This window comes from Centropristis striata, chromosome 5 (genome assembly GCF_030273125.1).
Source record: "Centropristis striata isolate RG_2023a ecotype Rhode Island chromosome 5, C.striata_1.0, whole genome shotgun sequence".
NCBI classification, from domain to species: domain Eukaryota; kingdom Metazoa; phylum Chordata; class Actinopteri; order Perciformes; family Serranidae; genus Centropristis; species Centropristis striata.
In genome coordinates, this window is record NC_081521.1 from 13771091 (window position 1) to 13792299 (window position 21209).

At 40.3% G+C, this 21209-nt stretch overlaps 1 protein-coding gene across 1 annotated transcript in view; it reads right to left on the reverse strand.

Moving 5' to 3' along the window:
• skia (v-ski avian sarcoma viral oncogene homolog a) overlaps nucleotides 1-11451 on the reverse strand; it is a 91525-nt gene extending 80074 nt beyond the window's left edge. Inside the window, exon 1 of the mRNA XM_059333242.1 lies at nucleotides 10131-11451. Coding sequence (XP_059189225.1) covers nucleotides 10131-11036 — 906 coding nt within the window. The 5' untranslated portion in view covers nucleotides 11037-11451. The remainder of the gene's footprint in view (nucleotides 1-10130) is intronic.
• Nucleotides 11452-21209: the final 9758 nt, after the last annotated feature.

Genomic DNA, 21209 nt, shown 5'->3' on the forward strand with positions numbered 1-21209 from the left:
CCTCTACCTGTCCTTCCCAAACTTTGAGACGATTAAGGAGAAGCCCCTTGGAGAAAATAGGCCACCCGTCAACTGTTGTCCCAACAGTATGAGATGGACCACTGGCTTCTGACATGACACGGTGGGAGGATATTCTAGGCCATGCCTGGTGGATGTTGTGTTCTACACTGCTAGTGCAGCTGACAAGTATGTGTGTGTATGTGTGTGCACACGCATGCATGAGCGTTTGCACGTGATTCTGTCTGCTTCTGTATTCATTATAAGACTAAGGAGGTATTGCGGGGGTGGGATCTGGGTGCTGTGTGGATGTCAGTGCTCATGTATGTGTGTAGATTGTATTGTGTGTGTGTGTGTGTGTGTGTGTGTGTGTGTGTGTGTGTGTGTGTGTGTGTGTGTGTGTGTGTGTGTGTGCGTGTGTGTGAGGGTGAGGGGAAGCATCACTGTGGGAGACAGGCAGATGGGGATGGAAATGAGTAGGCAGTGAGCTCATGCTAATCTCCTACAGCTCCTACAGCTGATCCAGGCACAAAACAAGCACACACACACACACACACACACACACGAACGACTGCAATACGTATACTCAACCAGCCCCATGCACAATCACACACCAAATGAGGCAGAGGATGCCTTTGCTATTCAAATGATCCCATGTGTCTTGCATATTTTGTGTAAGCCCAAAATCTTTCAACAAAATCTGAAATTCATCTGAATGCATTCTTTTAGCTACATCGTGGTGCTGGTGGATGATTGGTGACGGTAATTTGTTGGATGGTAGTGTGTGTGTGTGTGTGTGTGTGTGTGTGTGTGTGTGTGTGTGTGAGTCTAGCTGCCTTCGTCAGACAGTCATCTGCCCCGTGGGAGTTGCTCAGCAGCACGCGATTGGCCGACTGCGCTTCAAGAGAGGCGAGGGGTGAGGTGGGTCACCTCTTTATTTTGGGAGGGAAAGGTCATGTGGTACTGGCTGCTCCTCCAAACATATGGGTGCACAGGGGGGAAATGAATGGGGGTGGGGCAACACCACAGGCCAACGCTGCTGTCATATACAAAGGGCGCTCCTGACGCAGCACAAAGTAAACCCCCACCCCACCATTCCAACTCACAATGAAAGCTTCTCTGGCAATGTTTTCCAGTTTGAAAGCTACATCCTTAACATAAACCAGTCCTGCATCCTCAAACATTAAAATATCCATTCAATGATCAAATTTCTTCACCACAGTCGGACGTTGAATCTTTCTCAACACATCGCAGGTGTGTTCACCCCATGAGCATGTGCAATGCAAGCCTCCACGTCAGGACAAATAGATAGTATGACTGCTCTCAGATATAACTTAGATGTGTGCAATACATATACAAATGGTGAAGGAGGAAGCCCATTCAGACCATTACTGTAAACTCAGTTGTAGCTTATGCATCCTGGTTAAACCTTAACCCTCGAGATTGAAGCCAAATGTTGTATTCAGCAGCAAATCACTCGGTACCTTTACATGAAGCTTGAAAAAAAAAACCTAATTATTGCCTTAATCTGACTATAACTGGATAACTGAAGTGCATGTAAACGTGTTAGTCTGACTAATGTCAGAGTTCTCCAACTCCGATTGAGACACCCAGATTATGTGATTGGAATAGGATTTTCGCCGGCATGTATGACAAGACAACACATATGCCATGCTCCCATGCTCCACCCCCCCACCCCACCCACTGGCATATGACCCCAGAACAATAACATTCAAGAAAGCCGCTCGCAGTAGCCGTTCATTAGCCGGTCGCAGTAGCTGATTGCAGTAGCTGATTTTGATAGCCGGTCACATTAGCTGGTCGCAGTAGCCGGTTGCATTAGTTATTATCAGTAGCGATGGCACATAGTGTCAAACTGAGGTCTACCAGAAATGGGCGCCATATTATCCCGCTGAAACAAAGCATATCGCCACCTAGTGTTGAGGAGGTGGAAACGTTCCTGTCAATTATTCAATTTTCTCTTGCATGTAATCTGGGACAAGGACAGAAGTCCGATAAGACGCAAAAAATGATTTTTAAGCATAGCTCAATTAAACTGTACATGTAAAGGCACTGAATGACATTTGTCTAGAATGTCTAGATGGTGTAATGAAGGACCTGCCTTGTTGCTGAAACTGCACTTAACAAAAGTGTTATCATTTCAAAATATGTCAACATTAACATTTTTTCCACCATCATCAAATATTGCTCCCTGGAAAACTTCACAGTTTGGTCTGACAGGGTAAGTCTGTGTGTAGCTTGAAGCTGTCTGCCACTTGGCAGAGACCAAAATGCTAATTCGGTGTGATGCTGGCCTTAGATCTGAGCACCACTGATGCATCCCTGCTTCAGCAGCCCGAGGGCAGGTAAGGAGGTGAAAGGTTAGAGGATGTGTAGTTAGGACAATAGCTGGGCTTGCAGTGCCATGTGTGTTGATGAATATTTCAAAGACCCCCTCATTAAAGAAACATGCAGGACTTCACCGCCTACAGTAACCTACTATCAATATTGAATGCTCACAAAAAAATTGACACTGTGTTGTTCACAAGCCAGCAGTCAGGTCAGACATCGGTTTGCATCATGTGACCGAGGAAGAGCTTCTTTTCACGCAACACCTGGAGGAAGTCACCAGGTTCACCTCACCGTAGATCCAATGACACACGCTCAAGGTTCTTCAGAGACTTGAGAATAACCACTGCAAGCCGAGTGTGCTTGTTAGTTTCCCACTATTGGAATGTTGTCAGTATTCTGAGAAGGGGTTTCACTGTGTGGGAGAAAATACTTTCTTTCCCAGCATGCTCTTGGCGCCTCAAACGCATTTGCTCTGAGCTTTGCAGGCACGACTTTCCCAGACAGCCTTCATGCATGGCTACCTACATCAGCTACATGGACTACTCCACCAACCATTTTTTTTCCTCCATCTTTGTTGAATGGACAGGCAGGTAGGTGGCCCAATACACCTACAGAACCTTTTTTCTTTCCACTGCCCCGGTCTCCTCCCGACTACAGCCAGCCACTTTTTCATAAAGTAATTGGCCGGTCGCTCCATTCTTTTGTCACATGAAGGCACTGCTGATGGATGTAGAAGCCAGTGAGGCAGAGGGGGTGGGGGGCAGAATATGGCTGGCAATGAGGGCTTTTCTTGTTCTCTTCAGCCAATCCTGAATAAGACTTCTGCTATTTGTCCGAGATAGGTGCAGTGTCCAGGCTATTTAAGTCACTGGCCGTATATGAGACTTCTTGAGAAAGGTGTGCAGAGTTGGTGATTGGACACCACTATCGGTCCGCTGCCTTAATAAAAAATTAGTTAATGAAGTGTAGTTTATTATCAGGTTTTTAAGTAATAGCTCCAAAGCTGAATTTAATCTCTAAAGTGAGTTTTTTTGCACCTTAAAAATAAAATTGGGGATCTAACTCTGGGTAGAACTTGATACCTGAGATTCGCTACTAATAGTGTTAATGATTCCCTAATTTCAGAAAACCCTTTAAAAAATGTTTTTTTTTAAAGGGTTAACAGTAAGAGGTTGCAAAAAAATGGAATGGAATACTTTTTATATAATTAGGAAGATTAAGCAAACAAGATAAATGATCTTAACATACTTTTGATGCCAGTTCTCATTTCTCCATGCTACACCAGTGAATGATCAGTACCGAAATGTAGCATGGAAAACTATACACTTCACTTCACACTTCAATACTTGAAGATTCAATAACTCAGAGAACTCTGAGCTATCAAGGCGCTTTCTGAATGCTAAGAAAAACACATTAGATGGTAATGGCATGTAAAGTCCAATCTTACAACAAACAACCACCAACACATATGGGTTTCTTGATGCTTTCATCTCTTGTACACAATCAAACACCAACCATTTGCTCACAGATCAATAAACACTAAAACAGTTTTTGGTGTATGAAGAAAAACACTGCACTTAATTCATTTTCTGCTGATATTTCAGAAAATGGCTCCAGACAACACAACAAGCTATAGAACAAGCTCTCCCTTTTTCCTTCTATTACTGTTGGTGATTGTGGTGGAAACACAGGCTGACCACACATTTAAAGGCACATCAGAATAATCACGCAGACCTTAAATCTCCCGACACAATTTTTCCTCAAAAGCAGAGTCAGTTTTCACTAAACATGTTTCCCAAAAAGGGGCAAAAGTTTCCAGCATTGAGGAAGAAAAATGGAAAGGCTTCTGAGAAGCTGCAGCATATGTGGAAAGTCATTAACAAAAGTTTCAATGGACAAACTAAACAACTAATTAAACACCCCCTTTTTAATTGACTTTCATTTGCATAACATTCAGGCTAAAAGAAATTAAAGTCCAAACCATTAAAAGGTGGTTTTCTTTTTTTTTTAAAGAAGTCTTTTTCACAGAAAGCTAGCCAGTGGGCTCCACTCAGGAGGCACCTCTCTCTCTGTCTGTCCGGTTTAATTGAGCTCGAGAAGTGATGGAGTTTTCTATCACGCTTGACATAAAGACACTTGAATGTCAATGTGGCATTGATCTCTCTGACCCTCAGTCAAGCCTCACAGCATGGACTGACTGTCCTCTATTAGAAACCCAGACTGGCAGCCTGGCCAGGCAACAAAACTCATTATACAGGCCTAATTGAATTGGTGGCTTCCTCCTTTTCAAAGCACAGAGAACAAATTCTAAATTATACTATTTGCCAGGCAAAAAAAGAGAATCATCAAACAGAAAATGCAGCATTTAGTCTCTTACAAACACTATTCCTCACACCCACATAATCAGGACAACATTTCAACAGCCTTTTGCAACTGTCACGTTTTACCGAACGCCCACAAAAAGAGAATGGAAATATTCCCTCAGCAGCCATTGAAATGCACAGCTACCAGCTGTTGTCCTGTCCACCGTGTGGACATGGCTGGCTGTCAGCAGGCTTAGCCAACACTGCGCCTTGCATATGAAACAGGACATGGGCCTATATCCCCTTGGGGAGTTCACTTCCTCTGGGCCCCCACCACCACCACAGCCCCACCTCCCTCCTGAAACAAGCGGCCCCTTCAGCTGGAGGCCAGATATCCCAAGCAGCAGTGGGGGCTTCTCAGGGGTGGGGGTGGTGGAAGTAAGAGGGGAAGTTTTAGCTCCTGCATATTAGAGAATGGTAGACAGATATCCAAAGTTAGTTTTGTCGTTTTCAGGGCTTAATGTTTCTGTGTTGTAACAATAGTACGTTTTAGTTTCAGCTTTTACCGCAATGACGCAGAGGAGAAAGCATGGAAGCCTGCTGCAGTCTGGTGTCACTACAGTAACATAATGGAGAATAAGCATGGGACTGTTCTGATGGTTTCTTAACACAACTCTGTCTCTAAATACAGTACAGGCCAAAAGTTTGGACACACCTTCTCATTCAATGCGTTTCCTTTATTTTCATGATTATTTACATTGTAGATTCATCAAAACTATTAATGAACACATGTGGAATTATGTACTTAACAAAAAAGTGTGAAATAACTGAAAACATGTCTTATATTCTAGTAAGCAAAGGGTGGTTACTTTGAGGAATCTAAAATACAAGACATGTTTTCAGTTATTTCACACTTTTTTGTTAAGTACATAATTCCATATGTGTTCATTCATAGTTTTGATGCCTTCAGTGAGAATCTACAATGTAAATAGTCATGAAAATAAAGAAAACGCATTGAATGAGAAGGTGTGTGTCCAAACTTTTGGCCTGTACTGTGTATCACTTCACCACCACTTCAAAATCTAAATGAATCATTGCTGATGAGAACATCTAGACCCATCCTCTTATCAAAAGTAAGCCAAAGAGTCATGGTTGATATTTATTACTATTATTCAATTATTTTGATATTATTTGGTAAATCCACCTCACCTCTCTGAGTGGCAGGTCTGGAATGTAAGCAGAGTCTGCTGTAATGAATCAGCATGATCTGTAAACTATGACAAAAAAATACACTCATTTCCAGGACTTGTGCGAAATGTGCTCTTTTCAACACTAAAGGGAGCCTTGAAAACATCGACTGAAGAGGAGCGATGCCATTCAGGGAGGCACAAAGAAAGCAAAGGTTTGACACAGGCCAAGCACAAACATACCCGGGTATTTTTTGTCTGTTTTGAAAATAGTCCGGTTCAAATGAAAATGTGAAAACACTATTGAAGCACTGTCAAGAGTATGCCAAATCAACAGGCAGCGATACATTCACGGCATGGTCTGAGTAGTGGGAGTGTTGGACAATGCAGCAGTGACCTCCATAGCACATTCTAACACTTCTGTTCCACAATATAGTGGAAGAGTACTGAACATTTATGTGTAAACATGTATTAGGTCCTGTTAGCAGGTAAGAGCCAGCACTGCTGTTCAAACAGAGGCCAACCAATATAGGATTTTTGAGAATGATACAGATACTGGAAAATTCACCAATCACTGATATGATAGGGCTGGGCGATATGGACCAAAAGTCATATCCCGATGTATTTAGGCTCAATATCGATATACGTATATCCAAATATACCATGTCACAAGTAGTTTTATTGAAACTGTTTATTTAAGTGAACATAAATACTGTATAACAGGAGTACCTTTTTTTTTTTTTTTTTTTTTTTTTAAAATCAAAGCTCCATAAAGTGCACATTTAAATAAAAAAAATGTCTTAAATAGAAGCCGCAGCTTGCCTGGAGCAAGGATCACAGTGTAAATTTGAACTGTATCGATATATGCGATGTGGTCTAATTCCAAAGCACATTTAAAACTATATCAATATTGCTTTTATATCGATATATCACCCAGCCGTATGATATGAACAGCCGATATAGTGAATTTATAAGCTGAAATGAAAAGGCACCTTCTTCTTCTTGAATGTGCATCAACTTTATTAAAGGATATCTATTATTCACTATACATACAATTTATTACACTGTCAACCAATTCTAGAAATGAAAACTGGCCATTGCTGACCATTTAAATAAACCAATCAAATAAATAGCACTATTTTTAAAATCACCCCAAGCATCATATTCTCTTTTCAAATTAGCACACATTGGACAACACATACGCCAATACAGATATGTATGTGATTAACCAATATTGGCCAATAAATCAGTCAGACATCACAAGCCGAAACCTCAGTTTTCCCTGTCTACACATCAACTCTGATAATGTTTAAGAACAAGTTCGCCCTGAAAGGAGTTTTACTCAAGGTTTGCAGTTTGCATGTGGACAAAAGGAAAAACTCAATAGAAAAATCTGTGTTTTCATAATGCCTGTGCATGTGTGGACTAGGCCATAAATTTGCTGGTTTGAACCAAGCATGAGTCAAGGTGAAGCGTCCCTTCCACCTCCCAGTTTTATTCCTCATATCTCCCTTTAACAGATGGGTTTTGTAGAAATCACATCGTCTTGAGGGTGAATTATAAAGTTAGCAACATACTAAATCTGCAGCCGCAACCCTTATCTAAACATCCTGATGCGGAAAGCCACTGATTATGTGCACCACCCACATGTGTACCAGCCAGAAACCAAGACTTGCAGCAAAGGCCTGGCATGAGCAACTCAGTGAAGTGTTCCACACCCCACATATAAACTAATTTAAACAATTCAATACTTTGCTGCATTAGCTCATTGCTGTTTACAATCAGCGCTGCCGCTCATTTCCTCCGAGATAAGAACAGAGAATGAACTTTTGACTGTAAGTTCATTCGCCTTCCAAAAAATGCAGGTATGATGCAAAAAGCGAAAGGCTGTTTTTTCTCTCAAACGCTCTGTTATTCAGATATATGCATTTGTGCGTCTCAGAAGGAAGCATACAAAAGAGCATCTGCAAGGAGGGAAGTGCGACAATATCACTTCCTGTGTCTGGCTGCATGCGAGACTGCTGCTAACACTTTTGAAACACCCTCATTAGTATTCACAGTGCTGCCCGGTTACTCCACTGACAGCACGCAGATGATGGCATTTTCTCGTGTGCTGAAAAGTAGCAGGCAGCACGACACAGTCTAGCACTTTGCCTCACATCCTCCAAGAACATTTTCAAAGTGCCTCGGTTGCGCTCAAATGTGCTGACAAAGGGGAGCTCTGTTGCCATAAGTTAAGCAATATTCCTCAACTCCTACCCAGCATGTATTCCCTCATTAGCGTTTCTTGAAACAAGCTACTTGCAAGAAAAAAGGGAGTCAAATTAAATACAGGGTAGAGCCTCAAATGAGCCTTGGGCTTAACATTTGGGTGCCCCGTCGGCACTTATAAAAATAGAAGAGGCCCCTGAAAGTGGGGGTCCTTGAGGTGTGCCCACTTGAGTTTGAATGAAAGTGTGTGCCAAGAGTGGGTATTCACCATGCATGGCAGGACTTTGGGACTCTTCAGGACTTCAATGGTCTCCCTGATTTCTCTTTCTTTGGCAGATTCCTCTGAAAGAAGCCTCGCTGGAGAACTGGATGGAAGCTTCTTGTAAACACTTTTGCTTCTGCTTTCTGTGCCTCATCAACAAGTCTGCTGCCCAGAAGCCCACTTTGGTTTCAATCAGTTTGGAGAAAAAAGTAGGTAAGTGGGGGAGGAGGAGTGTTGGTGCATGTATGTCAGAGGTGGGTGGCTGGCCTGGGGTAGGTGGATGTTGGGGGGGGTCCGATGTTTGCTGAATGCTCTCCTTTGTTGGGATCATATTATGTTTCCACCACAATACTTCTAAACCCTGCTCCATCAACTCCATTCATGTGTAACAGCTCATGCAAATGGCTGCACTAGCCTTTTTTCTAGGGGTGGGCTGGGGGGTGGTATTTCTTTTACCAATCTACCACCCAACTACTCTCTCTGCAAACTCCTGCCTGCACACCAAAGCACAGATTCATGTAGTTTTACAGTCAGTTAGCCCAAAAAGCAGAGCTGGAGGAAGCACGGAAAACCAGATTCAGATGTCTAAACTACTTCATTTGGTCGGAAATCTTGTATCTGATCACAAAAACCACAGGAAGCATGCACAGCCAATACTAGCCTGGATGCTCTAATTCTCATAATTCAAACATTTTAGAACTATCTCAAATAAAAAGAGAATCAGAGGATGTGGACATAACCAGAGAAGAAAAAAAAAAGAGTAAAGCCAACGCTGATAGAAGCGCAGATTAAACCCACAGGAAGCCAGGCACATGACAGCCAGATGAATATAACATTTAATGTGACACATAAGGCTTCACAGACACACACATAAAATTGTTTTTCATAATCACAACACTCCCACTGCTGTGAAAGTGTATCCCTCACACAGAAACAGATGGAATGAAAGAACAGTCAGAAATGTAGACTGAGGATGAATATATGTGTTTGTTTGTGTGTGTGTGTGTGTGTGTGTGTGTGTGTGTGAGGGACAGAGGAATTTAATCTGGAGAAAGTAAGACAAATGATTTCCTCACATTTGAATTCATGTTTAATGTGCACGCTCCCTCTACCTGTTGTTTATCATTTCCCATTGAGCCATTTGTTGGTAAATGAGATTGTATTTACAGTACAGGCCAATAAAAGTGATCCTGAGAGGTGTTTCGTAGGCAAATAATGGCTTTATTGCTACCAGAGGCGTTTTGTTGTCACTGCTGGATGAGGCCTAATTAGCAACAACATGTTAAAGATGACCAAATAGTGAGTGGTTGGTCTTCAGGAGGTGACACTTTTTGACACGTCACACATCCATATGATAAAGTTAAGGCCAAGATTATGTTAGGAAACGTGTAAGTCGTTAGAACTGACTATTCTTATACATTATTTAACTGTGACAAATTAATATTTTGTGGGGCCCCCAGTGACAACTGTGATTCACAGGACCACACACTGAGAACCCAATATCTGCACTGCCTAGAGCTGAACATTTCTATCTGATGGGACCCCTATATCTAGAGGGTCCACTCCATGGGTCGATCTGCATCTGAAGGAGTGGATCAACTGTGCATCAGAACTTCAGGAGCAGCTCTGTGCTGTTAGAGGGATGTTTGGGCTACAATGCATCTTGTAGAAATGTAAAAGGAGAAAATAAAGAACACTCAAAGCACTCGCGAGGTGCAATGCATAAACTGGATCTTGAAAATTGGGGAAATCAAAACAAACAGGAGCTGCAACACACAGAAAGTGGTGAGGAAGACTACAGCATGAGGAGCAACTCACCCTGGACGATGCTTTCCTCTTATACTTGTTGGCGAAGTCAAATTTCTCCTTGATCTCGTCCAGGAGCTGCTCCAGACGGGCCTTCTCCTCTTTCACTGAGTAATCCTGGCCCAAGAGGATGTACGCCCTCCAGTTGGCCGAGTCGAAGCCCCAGTGGCAAGTCCTGTTCTCCTGTGCCTTGTGACTGTGCACCACGAACTTGTGGGTCGGGTACATGAGTCTGCAGTCCATACACTGGATGCACGCTGCGTTGGGGCTGGTGTACAGCTCCGGCACGAACAAGCCCTTGCACTTGCCGAAACACTCGTGGTAGACTTTGAAGCTCCTCTCGGTGAGCTCCAGCTCCAGCGAGCCTCCGCCGTGCTCCTTCTTGCAGCGCGGCGGGTATGCGCCTCCATAGATCAGGGCGTTGCAGAGCCGCTCGGCGTCCGTCTTGGTGATGAGGCCGCAGGACGGCGCAGAGAAGGGCAGGATCCCCATGACTTTGAGGATCTCCAGCTGGTCCGCCGTGCACCGGGAGCAGTAAATGTGCAGGTCGTCACACACCGAGTTGATCTGCTGTAAAGTGAAGTCCCGCAGCACCGTGTTGAGGATCTGCGGCAGGCACAGTCGCTTCTCCCCGCCGACCACGAAGCACGAGATGGTCTCGGCTTCCAGCACCGTCTCGCACCTCTCCGTGGAGCGGTCCGACGGGATGAAGAGCGGGCCAGGCATCACCGGCGGCGGCAGATGCTGCAGAACCGGCTCGGGCTCCTTACCGTCCTTCTTGAAGAGGAGCTCATGTTGCCACCGGGCAGAGAAAGCCGCCGGTCCGCCAAGAGAGCTCATAGAGCTGAGGTGAAACTGCTTGAGAGTTTGTTGCAGTCCCGGATGAGGCTGGAAGCTCTGCCGACTTACAGTCTCCATGTTTTTCCTGCAACTTTAGAAGCGTAAATCCTTCTCGTCGTCGACAGGGAATCACGAGTGTTTATCCGTTTCTGAACCTGGTAAATCCACGGCGTCCCAGAACTGATCAAAATTGCGAAGCGCTTCATGAAACATCCAGTAAAAAGTCCCAGACGGCGAGTTTACAGTTTTATCCCAGTGCTACAGAGTGTCCACCGGCCAGTCGCTCCCTGCAGCGGCTCGCCGACTGTCCATATCTGAAAACGGCTCTCCAAAACTCCACAGCAGAGAAAAGTTCCGTTTGGCCAATTCCAAAACCAAGTATGCGAAAATGCAACAAAAGCGGGAGTTATGAGTCGATACAGCTCGATTTAAAAAAACAAAAATCCTTATTTGAGGCTCTTTCCGCTGTCGAGGACTGCTGCAATCCACTCCGTCTGCCCCCGCAGTTCACTCTGACTGTACGGAGAAGTCTGAGAGCCAGCCCTCCCTCTCTCTACCTCTCTCTCTCTCTCTCTCTCTCTCTCTCTCTCTCTCTCTCTCTGTCTCTCTCTCTCTCTACCTCTCTCTCTCAGTCTAGGGCTCTCTCTCCTCTCCCCAGCCTATAGCTCTCTCTCTCTCTCTCCCTCCCTCGCGCTCCGTCTCTCTCTCTCTCTGCCTCCCTCTCTCCCTCTCTCTCTCTCTCTCTCCCTCCCTCGCGCTCCGTCTAGGTCTCTCTCTCCCCCTCCCTCTGTGTTTGTGTGTCTGGCTCAGTCATTGAATCCCAGCCAGGAATGTGAGTGACTCTGCAGGCAGGCTGGGCTCTTCCAGGAACAAGCCGTCACCCCCCACTGGCCTGCAGAGCGCAGAGGAGAAGAGAGAGAAGCGAAGGGAGAGATGGGAAGACGGGGCTGCATTCACGTTATATGGGAAAAAATGCTCACCGTCCACTTTACACTTGGCAGATTAAAGCTTTGCATACACTGTAAAAAAAAAAAAATCTGTTTCATTTACAGTAAAATACCGGCAGCTGTGGTTACCAGAACTTCACCATAAAAAAATACAGTGAGTGGGTTTTCTACTGTAAATGTAAATGGGGATATCAGCAAAAATTGTAATTTAGACTGAAAAGTCCCTTTATTTTTAGGGTAATTGTGTCCTTGTGACAATATGGCATTTCTCCATTGATTTTACATGAAAATTATATATATATATATATATATGAAATAATGTTTTTACAGTAAAAATGTGTGTTCTCTACAGTTTCTGTACTATTCCTGGATTTACGGTAATTAAAAGTGTCTGCTATGGTGATATGCATTTTTTAATTTTACGCTCTATTTCTGATGCAAGAATACAAGAATTGTCTTATACCTTGGGTCACCAGTAGTAATAACACAGTATTTTACTATTACACGTATAAACACACTGTAAAAAAAACCTGTTGTCTTTACGGTTAAAAATAAATAAATAAATACGGTGCAACTTTTTGTAATATTTCAGTAAAATTATATTAGCACTGTTGATTTCACGTTTAAGATTAACCATTTTATTCCATATTTTACCGTGAAAATAAAACGTTTTTCCATCAAAAGAAACGCTGTTCTGCCCTATATTTGACAAGATAATACTTTATAAATGCTGCATGAATTTAAGATTTTACCATTAAATATTACAGTACATTTCAGTTAGAGACATGGTGTTTAGTACATTTAACAGTGAGCAAAAGTATTTTTACAAAAAATAAATGCAAAAATGATGGCTTCTATATATTTTATTGCTACAAATATGGTGCCAGTGTATTTTACAGTGGAGTAATGTATTTAAAAAAATGTAAAAAAATGTAAAAAAAAAAAAGATAATAATATTTTGGCATTTACATTTACGGTGTTTCATTGTTACTGAAACTGAATCAACCATTTATCATTTTACGGTCTTTTACTGTCATGGTTTAGCAGTTTTTCACTGTAAAATCTACAGACATTTTTTACAGTGCATTACATTGATAAACACACTGTAAAAAATCTGTTTAATTTACAGTAAAATACCGGTAGCTGTGGTTACCAGAAAGTCACTGTAAAAATTACAGTGACTGGTTTTTCTACTGTAAATTTAAATGGAAATATCAGCAAAAATTGTAATTTAGACTGAAAAATCTCTTTATTTTTAGGGTAATTGTGTCCTTGTGACAATAAGGAATTTCTCCATTAATTTTACATGACAATTGTTTATTTTTACAGTAAAACTGTGCGTTCTCTACAGTTTCTGTACTATTCCTGGATTTACGGTGTTTGCTTCGGCGATATCAATTTTTAATTTTACGCTCTATTTCTGTTGCAATTTCACAGCATTTTACTGTAATTTCTACAAACATTTTATACAGTGTACAAGAATTGTCTTATTCGTTCGGTCAACAATGGTAATAACACAATAGATTACTATTACATGTATAAACACACTGTAAAAAAAGTCTATTTACGGTATAAAAAAATAAATACCGGCAGCTGTAGTTGCAAACATTTTTTACAGTACAGAGTATGTCAGTTTCACCGAAGATTGACGTATATTCCAAATTTGATGAGTTTTAGAATATGATAAAGCGATTCATTTTAGGGAATAATAATAATAATAATAATAATAATAATTCCTTCAATTTCAATAGGGTCCTGGCACCGTCAGTGCTTGGTCCCTAATAATAATATTATGGCTTAAAACGGGGCATTCTGCCTATGAATAGCATACATTTACGTTTGATTCTTAAGTTTATTTTTGTATTATTTTTAAGCAAGTTTTGAATACAGCATTGTAATTGGCAGGTTAATATTTTTACTAATATTTCTTAAATGACTAATACTACCATTGCTTACTTTTTGTGGGCTACTTTTAAATCTTTAGAGGATTTGAGTAGTTCTTCAATCCATTACATTATTATATCTAAAAACTAAAATTAAAATCCACTGCTTGAGAAAACGAGTGTTAGGTGCTGAAACAGTAATTTGGTTAAACATCAATTAAGGTTTTGACAAATGCTGTGTTCATATCATGTGGCGTTAGAAGCGTTTATTAAAAAAACATGCATCACTAACTTGCAATATTTTCCAATGCATTTGAAATCAGCATGCAGGTTGTGACTGGAGGTTTGTTGACGTCAGAAGTGTGACCATTCAGAAATTCAGACTTGAGTTGAACGGGATTTCCACACAAGAAGCTCACATTTACCATCTTTTCCCTGGGCCATGAATGTAGCAGAGGAATAGAGAGCGTTTCTGTGAATCATTTGGTTCTCGGCTACAGAGAGAAAGCCCACAGAGGATGGGTGCTGTTTTGCGAGACAAGACAAATTTAGCTTTGGAAGGGGAAACGCAAATTGTAGGACTTGTGCTTGAATGTGTTAAAATTGTTTGCCAAGTAGCTGCAAGTATTCACGTTTCATGTACTGGCGACCTTGAAAGACAATCTTGTGTTTTTAAATACGAGAGAAGATTTCTTTTTCTTTTTTCACAAATCAGTTTGTGGGCGGCCAAATCACTTGCACAGTCAACATGAATAAATATACAATTTTAATTACTTTTATATTCTTTCATTACATTTATTTTGGCCTTTACCCATTGAAATTGTATTCTTTGCAAATCAACATCTGGTTTTACAGATTTTTTTTTAACATAGAATATTTTAAATTTAATTTTAGTTTCATTGTTACAAGGCATTACATTTTCCATCGCACTGGTTAGATGCATGAACGCAGCAATGATGTAACCATTAGATGTATATAATAAAAAGTTTGATTATTTATGTTTTTAAGGATAAGTAATTTGAGGTAAGGATTAGGGTTGGGATTAGCTCACTTTATTGTGAAATATCCAGAGGATATGTGCAGAAAAAATAACTTTGACACAATGTCTTTTAAAATCTTATTTGAATGAGTGAAAACGTTACAGTGAGAGAGAATTTTTTATTGATTAACAATGAAAACTAGCAACTTATCTTCAGGAGGTCATGTGTCAACTCCAGTTGTTCAGTTTTAGTCCTGATTAAGCAGTTTGCTGTTCCTGTGGCATCCCCTAGCCAAACCCTGCTGAAACTGCAACATGGCAGGGGGCAAAGGATGAAAGGATCCTCGATGTCAGGCCCAAGTGTGTCAGTCAGAATACTCAAGAAGAGAAGAGACGGGAGCCATAGGATGCAAAGAAAGTGAGACAAAATATTGTCCTCATTGTGTGGCATGTGTGTGATCCATTCTATCTGTAGATGGTGCCTTTTTAATGGAATATATGATCCCCATAGAGGTGCATGCAGTAGGGTTGTATAATGCAACATTTTCACCAAGAACCGGGTTTTTGAGATTCCCGGTGGAGCAAACTACACAGGTGCATCTCAAAAAATTAGAATATCATAGAAAAGTTTATTTATGTCAGTTATTCAATTCAAAAAGTGGAAATAGCACATTATATAGATCCATTACACACAGAATGAAACATTTCATGTCTTAATTTATTTCATTTCTTCTAATTATAATGATTATGGCTTACATTTAATGAAGACCTTAAATTATAATAATAATAATAATAATAATAATGATGATGATGATAATAATAATAATAATAATAATAATAATAATAAGAAGAAGAAGAAGAAGAATATAGCTGGACAGATCTGCTGTTTGCACAAAGCAGAGACCAGACTAGTTATTATATTTGATAACCAAAGGTTATTAAATGTAAATAGATCAATATGTTTAGCATGTGGCGCCCTGCTTTTACCAATGTTGGCAACGTGTGGGCACTTAGAAAAATCTTTTTTATACAGGTGCATCTCAATAAATTAGAATATCATAGAAAAGTTTATTTATGTCAGTAATTCAATTCAAAAAGTGGAAATAACACATTATATAGATCCATTACACACAAAATGAAACATTTCATGTCTTAATTTATTTAATTTCTTCTAAATATAATCATATAAATTTCAATATTACAAAAGACCAAATTTAAAAAGTATGTTTAATATGTAAATGTTGGCCTCTGAAAAGTATGTCCATCAATAACACTCAATACTTGGCTGGAGCTATTTGACTTGAACTATTGGAAATGGACTTTTCCATCATATTCTAATGCAGGGATGGGCAACTGGAGACCCGGGGGCCGCATACGGCCCACACCCTCAAGTGGCCCTCAGTACAACTACATGCATTTGAGCATGAAATCTTAAAAGTGCAGTGTAAAAATGCACAAAATTACTTCTTGCAATTAATGTTAGTCTGCTGTTCTTGCACTGAAAAAAAAAATCACAGTAAGTGATTATTTTTGTATTTGCTTTGTTTTTAACCTTTTGTATTCCTATTTATACTATTATAAATGCATTTCAGCATGAAATATGTTAAGTTACTGCACTGTTGTTACGTGCCAGAGGACTGTTTGTGTGTGTTTCTGCCTCTCCTCCTCCCCCCTCCTTTCTGTGTCATTCCCCGGTGCTAACCAGCTGATTGGATCCACCTGGAAAGCTGATTTCCACCTGTGGAGCTGGCCAATCAGAGGTGGTGTGTTGCTGAAAAAGGACCATTCTGAGGATCACCGGAGCCCATCTTGCTTTTGTTGTGTCTCTGTCTTTGAGACTTGTTTTTGGTGTGCTTGGATGTTTAAAATTAGATTTGTTAATGCTGTTTGTGGTGGTGAGGTTGGGACTAGGTAAGTTGGGGGTACCCTGTACATTTTGCATCACGTAGGATATTTTCTGTTACTCCATTAGCTTATTGGTTGTGCCACCCCTGTATTGTTTTGAAAAGCCTTTTTTGTAGAGAAGTTAGTTAGGCCTTTTATTTGTTTGTTTTTTCTTCACAGCTAGTTTAGATAGGCCTTGTTTTGTTTCAACTTTCTTTTGGCACAATCACTTGTCCCATCCTCCCCCACCTTAGTGTGTCATTCTTTTGCTGTTGTAAAATAAATCATCATTTGTTCACATCACTTTTGACTTGACTTTTAATTTTCTGATTGTTATGTTTTTGTCTGCTGGCTGGGTTTAGTCAGTGGACGTAAGAACTGTAAACATATTTAAACTTGCAGTTTCATCATATCTGGTGAAGTGCACGCTCCTATATGTGGCCCTGTGGTAGTGTCCATGAAAAATTGTGACCCCCTCCAGCATTTAAGTTGCCCATCCCTGTTCTAATGTATTGAGATGCACCTGTACTGTATGTGTTGTAATGTTCACAAGGTGAGTGTCCTGTGGGTGGAGATAGAGAATCAGTGGTGCTGTGGTTGTTACTGGTGGTTTATGTTCTGCACGAAGAACATAAACGAGTCCTTAAGGTGTCACTTTATTTTGATTATGATAAAAGTTTTTTTTCTTTAATGTTTTGTGCAGTTGTAGCACATGCCAGTGTCTAAGTCTGATGTGTTTACCCTGCTGGCTGACGGAGAGGACTGTAGACTGCAAGCTATGCAATTAGTTGTTGGTTTAAGAGTGCACTGCAAAAAAGCCAACTTGTATTTTTTAGCCTAAAACAGTGATTTAAGTTGGTAAAACTTGGAAACATAAATTACTGACATTTAGGGTATTAATGTAAGTTGGCACAACAAAGGAAGCCAGTTGTCTGCTCAAAAACAAGTTTGTGAGTTGTTGTTACTTATATCTTTAAGTTGGGGTTCACAACAAGGGACAATAGTTCTGCTAACTCTTATTTCTTTGTTGTGAAATTCGGTCATTAGCGAAAGCTGTCGGCTAACTGATGCTAGCGGCTAACTGATGCTAGTGGCGCTGCTTGTTACAGCTACAAGAGTAGCCATTAGCGTATCAATGCTAACTCAAAATTGTGGTCACAACATTAGCTGACATTTCATAGCGGCGTTACAATCGTGCCAGAGAAATTCAGAGTTGAGCAAACTCAAAAACAAAACTTAAAATATTTAGTTTAATTGTCCAACTTAAAATTTTAGCGAAGTTTGTTGCCTTGAAATTTTGAGTTCACCCAACTTTTCTTTTTTTGCAGTGTGGCTGCGACACAAGATTTATTTGGGAGTTTAAAGCTCTTTTATTTGCTTTTTTGATTATTTTGCTGCTATATCCATGCTCTTGGAACCTAGAAATGATGCTCTTGGTCTCTGAAATGAACTCAGTCATAAGTCATAAAGTCCTCCACCAGAAATCTGGAAGGTCACATTCGACTCAAGCCTTACTTTTGACCCACACATCAAAAACGTTGCCCAGTCCTGTTTTTTCCATTTACGCTCCATCTCCAAAATCCCATGTTGTTCAACCTGGAAAAAGTCATTCATATTCTCCCGTTTAGATGACTGTAACTCCTCCTCTCCTCTCCAGCATCTCCCAGAAATCCCTTTCTCTCCTCCAGCTGGTTCAGAACGCAGCAGCTCGGCTTCTTACCGGTTTTAACAGACGACATCACGTCACCCCGATTTTAGCTTCTTTTCACTGGCTCCCTGTTGGTTTTAGGATTGATTTTAAGATTTTACTGATCACTTTTAAAGCTCTTTTAGGTCTGGCTCCTAGCTATTGAACTGAATTATTAACTCCATACGAGCCAACCCGCGTCCTAAGATCCTTGGGTCCTTCTGACCGTTCCAAAGTCAAAACTAAAAAACCAAAGGTGACCCTCACAGGTCCGAGGAGATAAGGCGCTCAGAGTCAGTAACTTCTTTTAAATCACTTCTTAAAACCCACTTTTATAGACTTGCTTTTATGTTATGCTTTCTATCTCACCACTCCTTTTTACTTCTTCACTTTTGACTTTTTTACACCTTTTACCTTTTATTTTCTGTGTATCTGAGAATGTCTTGTGCTTGTTCCTGCTCCTTCTCTAATCGTTTTTCTGTTAATGTAAGAATTGTTTTTAGCCTCATGGCATCATTCGCCTTGTGATTAACTGCTCTTTGTCGAGGCACTTTGTAAACTGCTGTTTTTAAAAGGTGCTATATAAATAAAGTTATTAATATTATAACATTTACATTTACATTTAGTCATTTTGCAGACACTTTTATCCAAAGCGACTTACAGGAAGAAAAAAGTAGGAGCGTTCAGGTAGGTAGGAGCAGTACCAGAGACAACTTTGTAGGCCTGAGTTGTCTCCGGTACTGCAGAGATTGTCTTGAGAGCTTTTAGGATGGCATGATGAGGCCAGTAACAACAGTGTGTTCCTGATATATTTCCATATTTCCTGAATTTTGTTGCTGATTTGTCTCCTTACTAATTTGAATCTAAAAAAAAAACAGATCTGGCACTGCTTGACAATTTTGACATGATACATTTAATATTGTGATTAGGAGTGGAACAAGTGGAGTTCTGTTGGGGGTATATGAACAATGGTGGGGACAGACATGGACTCCTCTACCTCTACTTCTCATTATAATTATTGGACCTCCAGGTTGGCGCCTTGGTTCTTAGAATAATGAATCCCAAACTTAAAAACTTTATGTATGATGTGCAGGTAGCCTACTTCTGCAGGAATTAAACACCAAATGCCATATGAAGTGTCAATAAAGGAAAAGTGTCAGTAAAGAATATAAAATAAGACACAATAAAGATTTTCTAATGAGATGCTTATGTTGACAACACAGCAAATAGACTGGCCACTCCTACTCCAAATACCATGTGATGGGAGTTGAGACTAAATAAAAAATAGCTATTGTAAAAGACTGCAGATTTGAATAGATCACATTTGTATTGTTTCATAAGAAATTAACTCTTAAAACAAGATAAATTATCTAACACTTCTAAATCAAAAGGTTTTTTATCGTGGTAAGAAAAAAATTATTTGCAGTGAAATCACAAAGTGGGCTTATTTTGATCACAGCTGGCTGACAACTGCCAGACTTTGGACATGTTTCCTTACGTTAAATGATAAAAACATCAAAAAGTGGAATTCATTTTTTTTGTAAACTTCAGATGAAAGGTTGTTAATTTAATCTATATTGGTTTTACGAATTGTGGCAGTATATATTACAAATGTAGCCTTGCAAACATAGCCTTAACAGTTACTATACCATAGCTAGAAGATACAGCTATGTCATGGCAGGTGTATTATTCAAGGCCTAAGGATGCACAATATCACATGTGAAGTTGTTTGGCTGAGCACAAACCTGCATGTTGCACCTGCACAATGCACCTGCTTCACTGCTCTAGAATCCCAAATAGGAAAATTTGGTGAATGCCGTAAGTGGGTTTTAAAACGACTTTTCTTAAGAACAGTTGGTGGATGAGGCCCAATGGTGTTTCTTCCTCCACAGACTGAAGTGGTTCAACATGAACTCTGGGACACTCCGCAAATTCCTTGCAAATTGCAGGGACCCCAGTCAACGCAGTCAAAAACTGTCCTAGCCATCAGTCAGACAATACTGCAGCCTCTGGTCCAGCACCACCAGCACACAGACCATAAGACTTTTGAAGAATTGAGCTCATCACTTTGGCATTTTACTAACACTGCTCTGTATACTTTACCTTCATAAGTGAAACTTTTTCTACCTGAACACATACATACACACGTGTATATATATATATTTATCAGTCACAGTTCTATATTTTACATCATATTTTATTTTTCTCTCTTCCTATTTTAACTTCTGCACCATTTTGCATTGTTTGAACTGGTAGTTGTTGTGATACTCAGTTTTATCTCTGCCAACAGTAAGCCTGGAGAGGAATCATGCATGTGTGAGCTTGTGTCTTTGTCTGGACCTTGCATGGTTGCACTGATTCATACTTTTTGATGAATCTGTTTTATTGATTGTTTTATATCATCGTTGACTGGTGACTCAAACATACACAACTGCTACAGTAGTCACAGAACTGCATCACAGATGCAACTGCACAACTGCTTTTAGATAGATAGACAGACGGACGGACAGACAGACAGACAGACAGACAGACAGACAGACAGACAGACAGACAGATAGATGGATAGATAGATAGATAGATAGATAGATAGATAGATAGATAGATAGATAGATAGATAGATAGATAGATAGATAGATAGATAGATAGATAGATAGACAGACAGACAGACAGACAGACAGACAGACGGATAGATAGATAGATAGATAGATAGATAGATAGATAGATAGATAGATAGATAGATAGATAGATAGATAGATAGATAGATAGATAGATAGATAGATAGATAGATAGATAGATAGATAGATAGATAGATAGATAGATAGATAGATAGATAGATAGATAGATAGATAGATAGATAGATAGATAGATAGA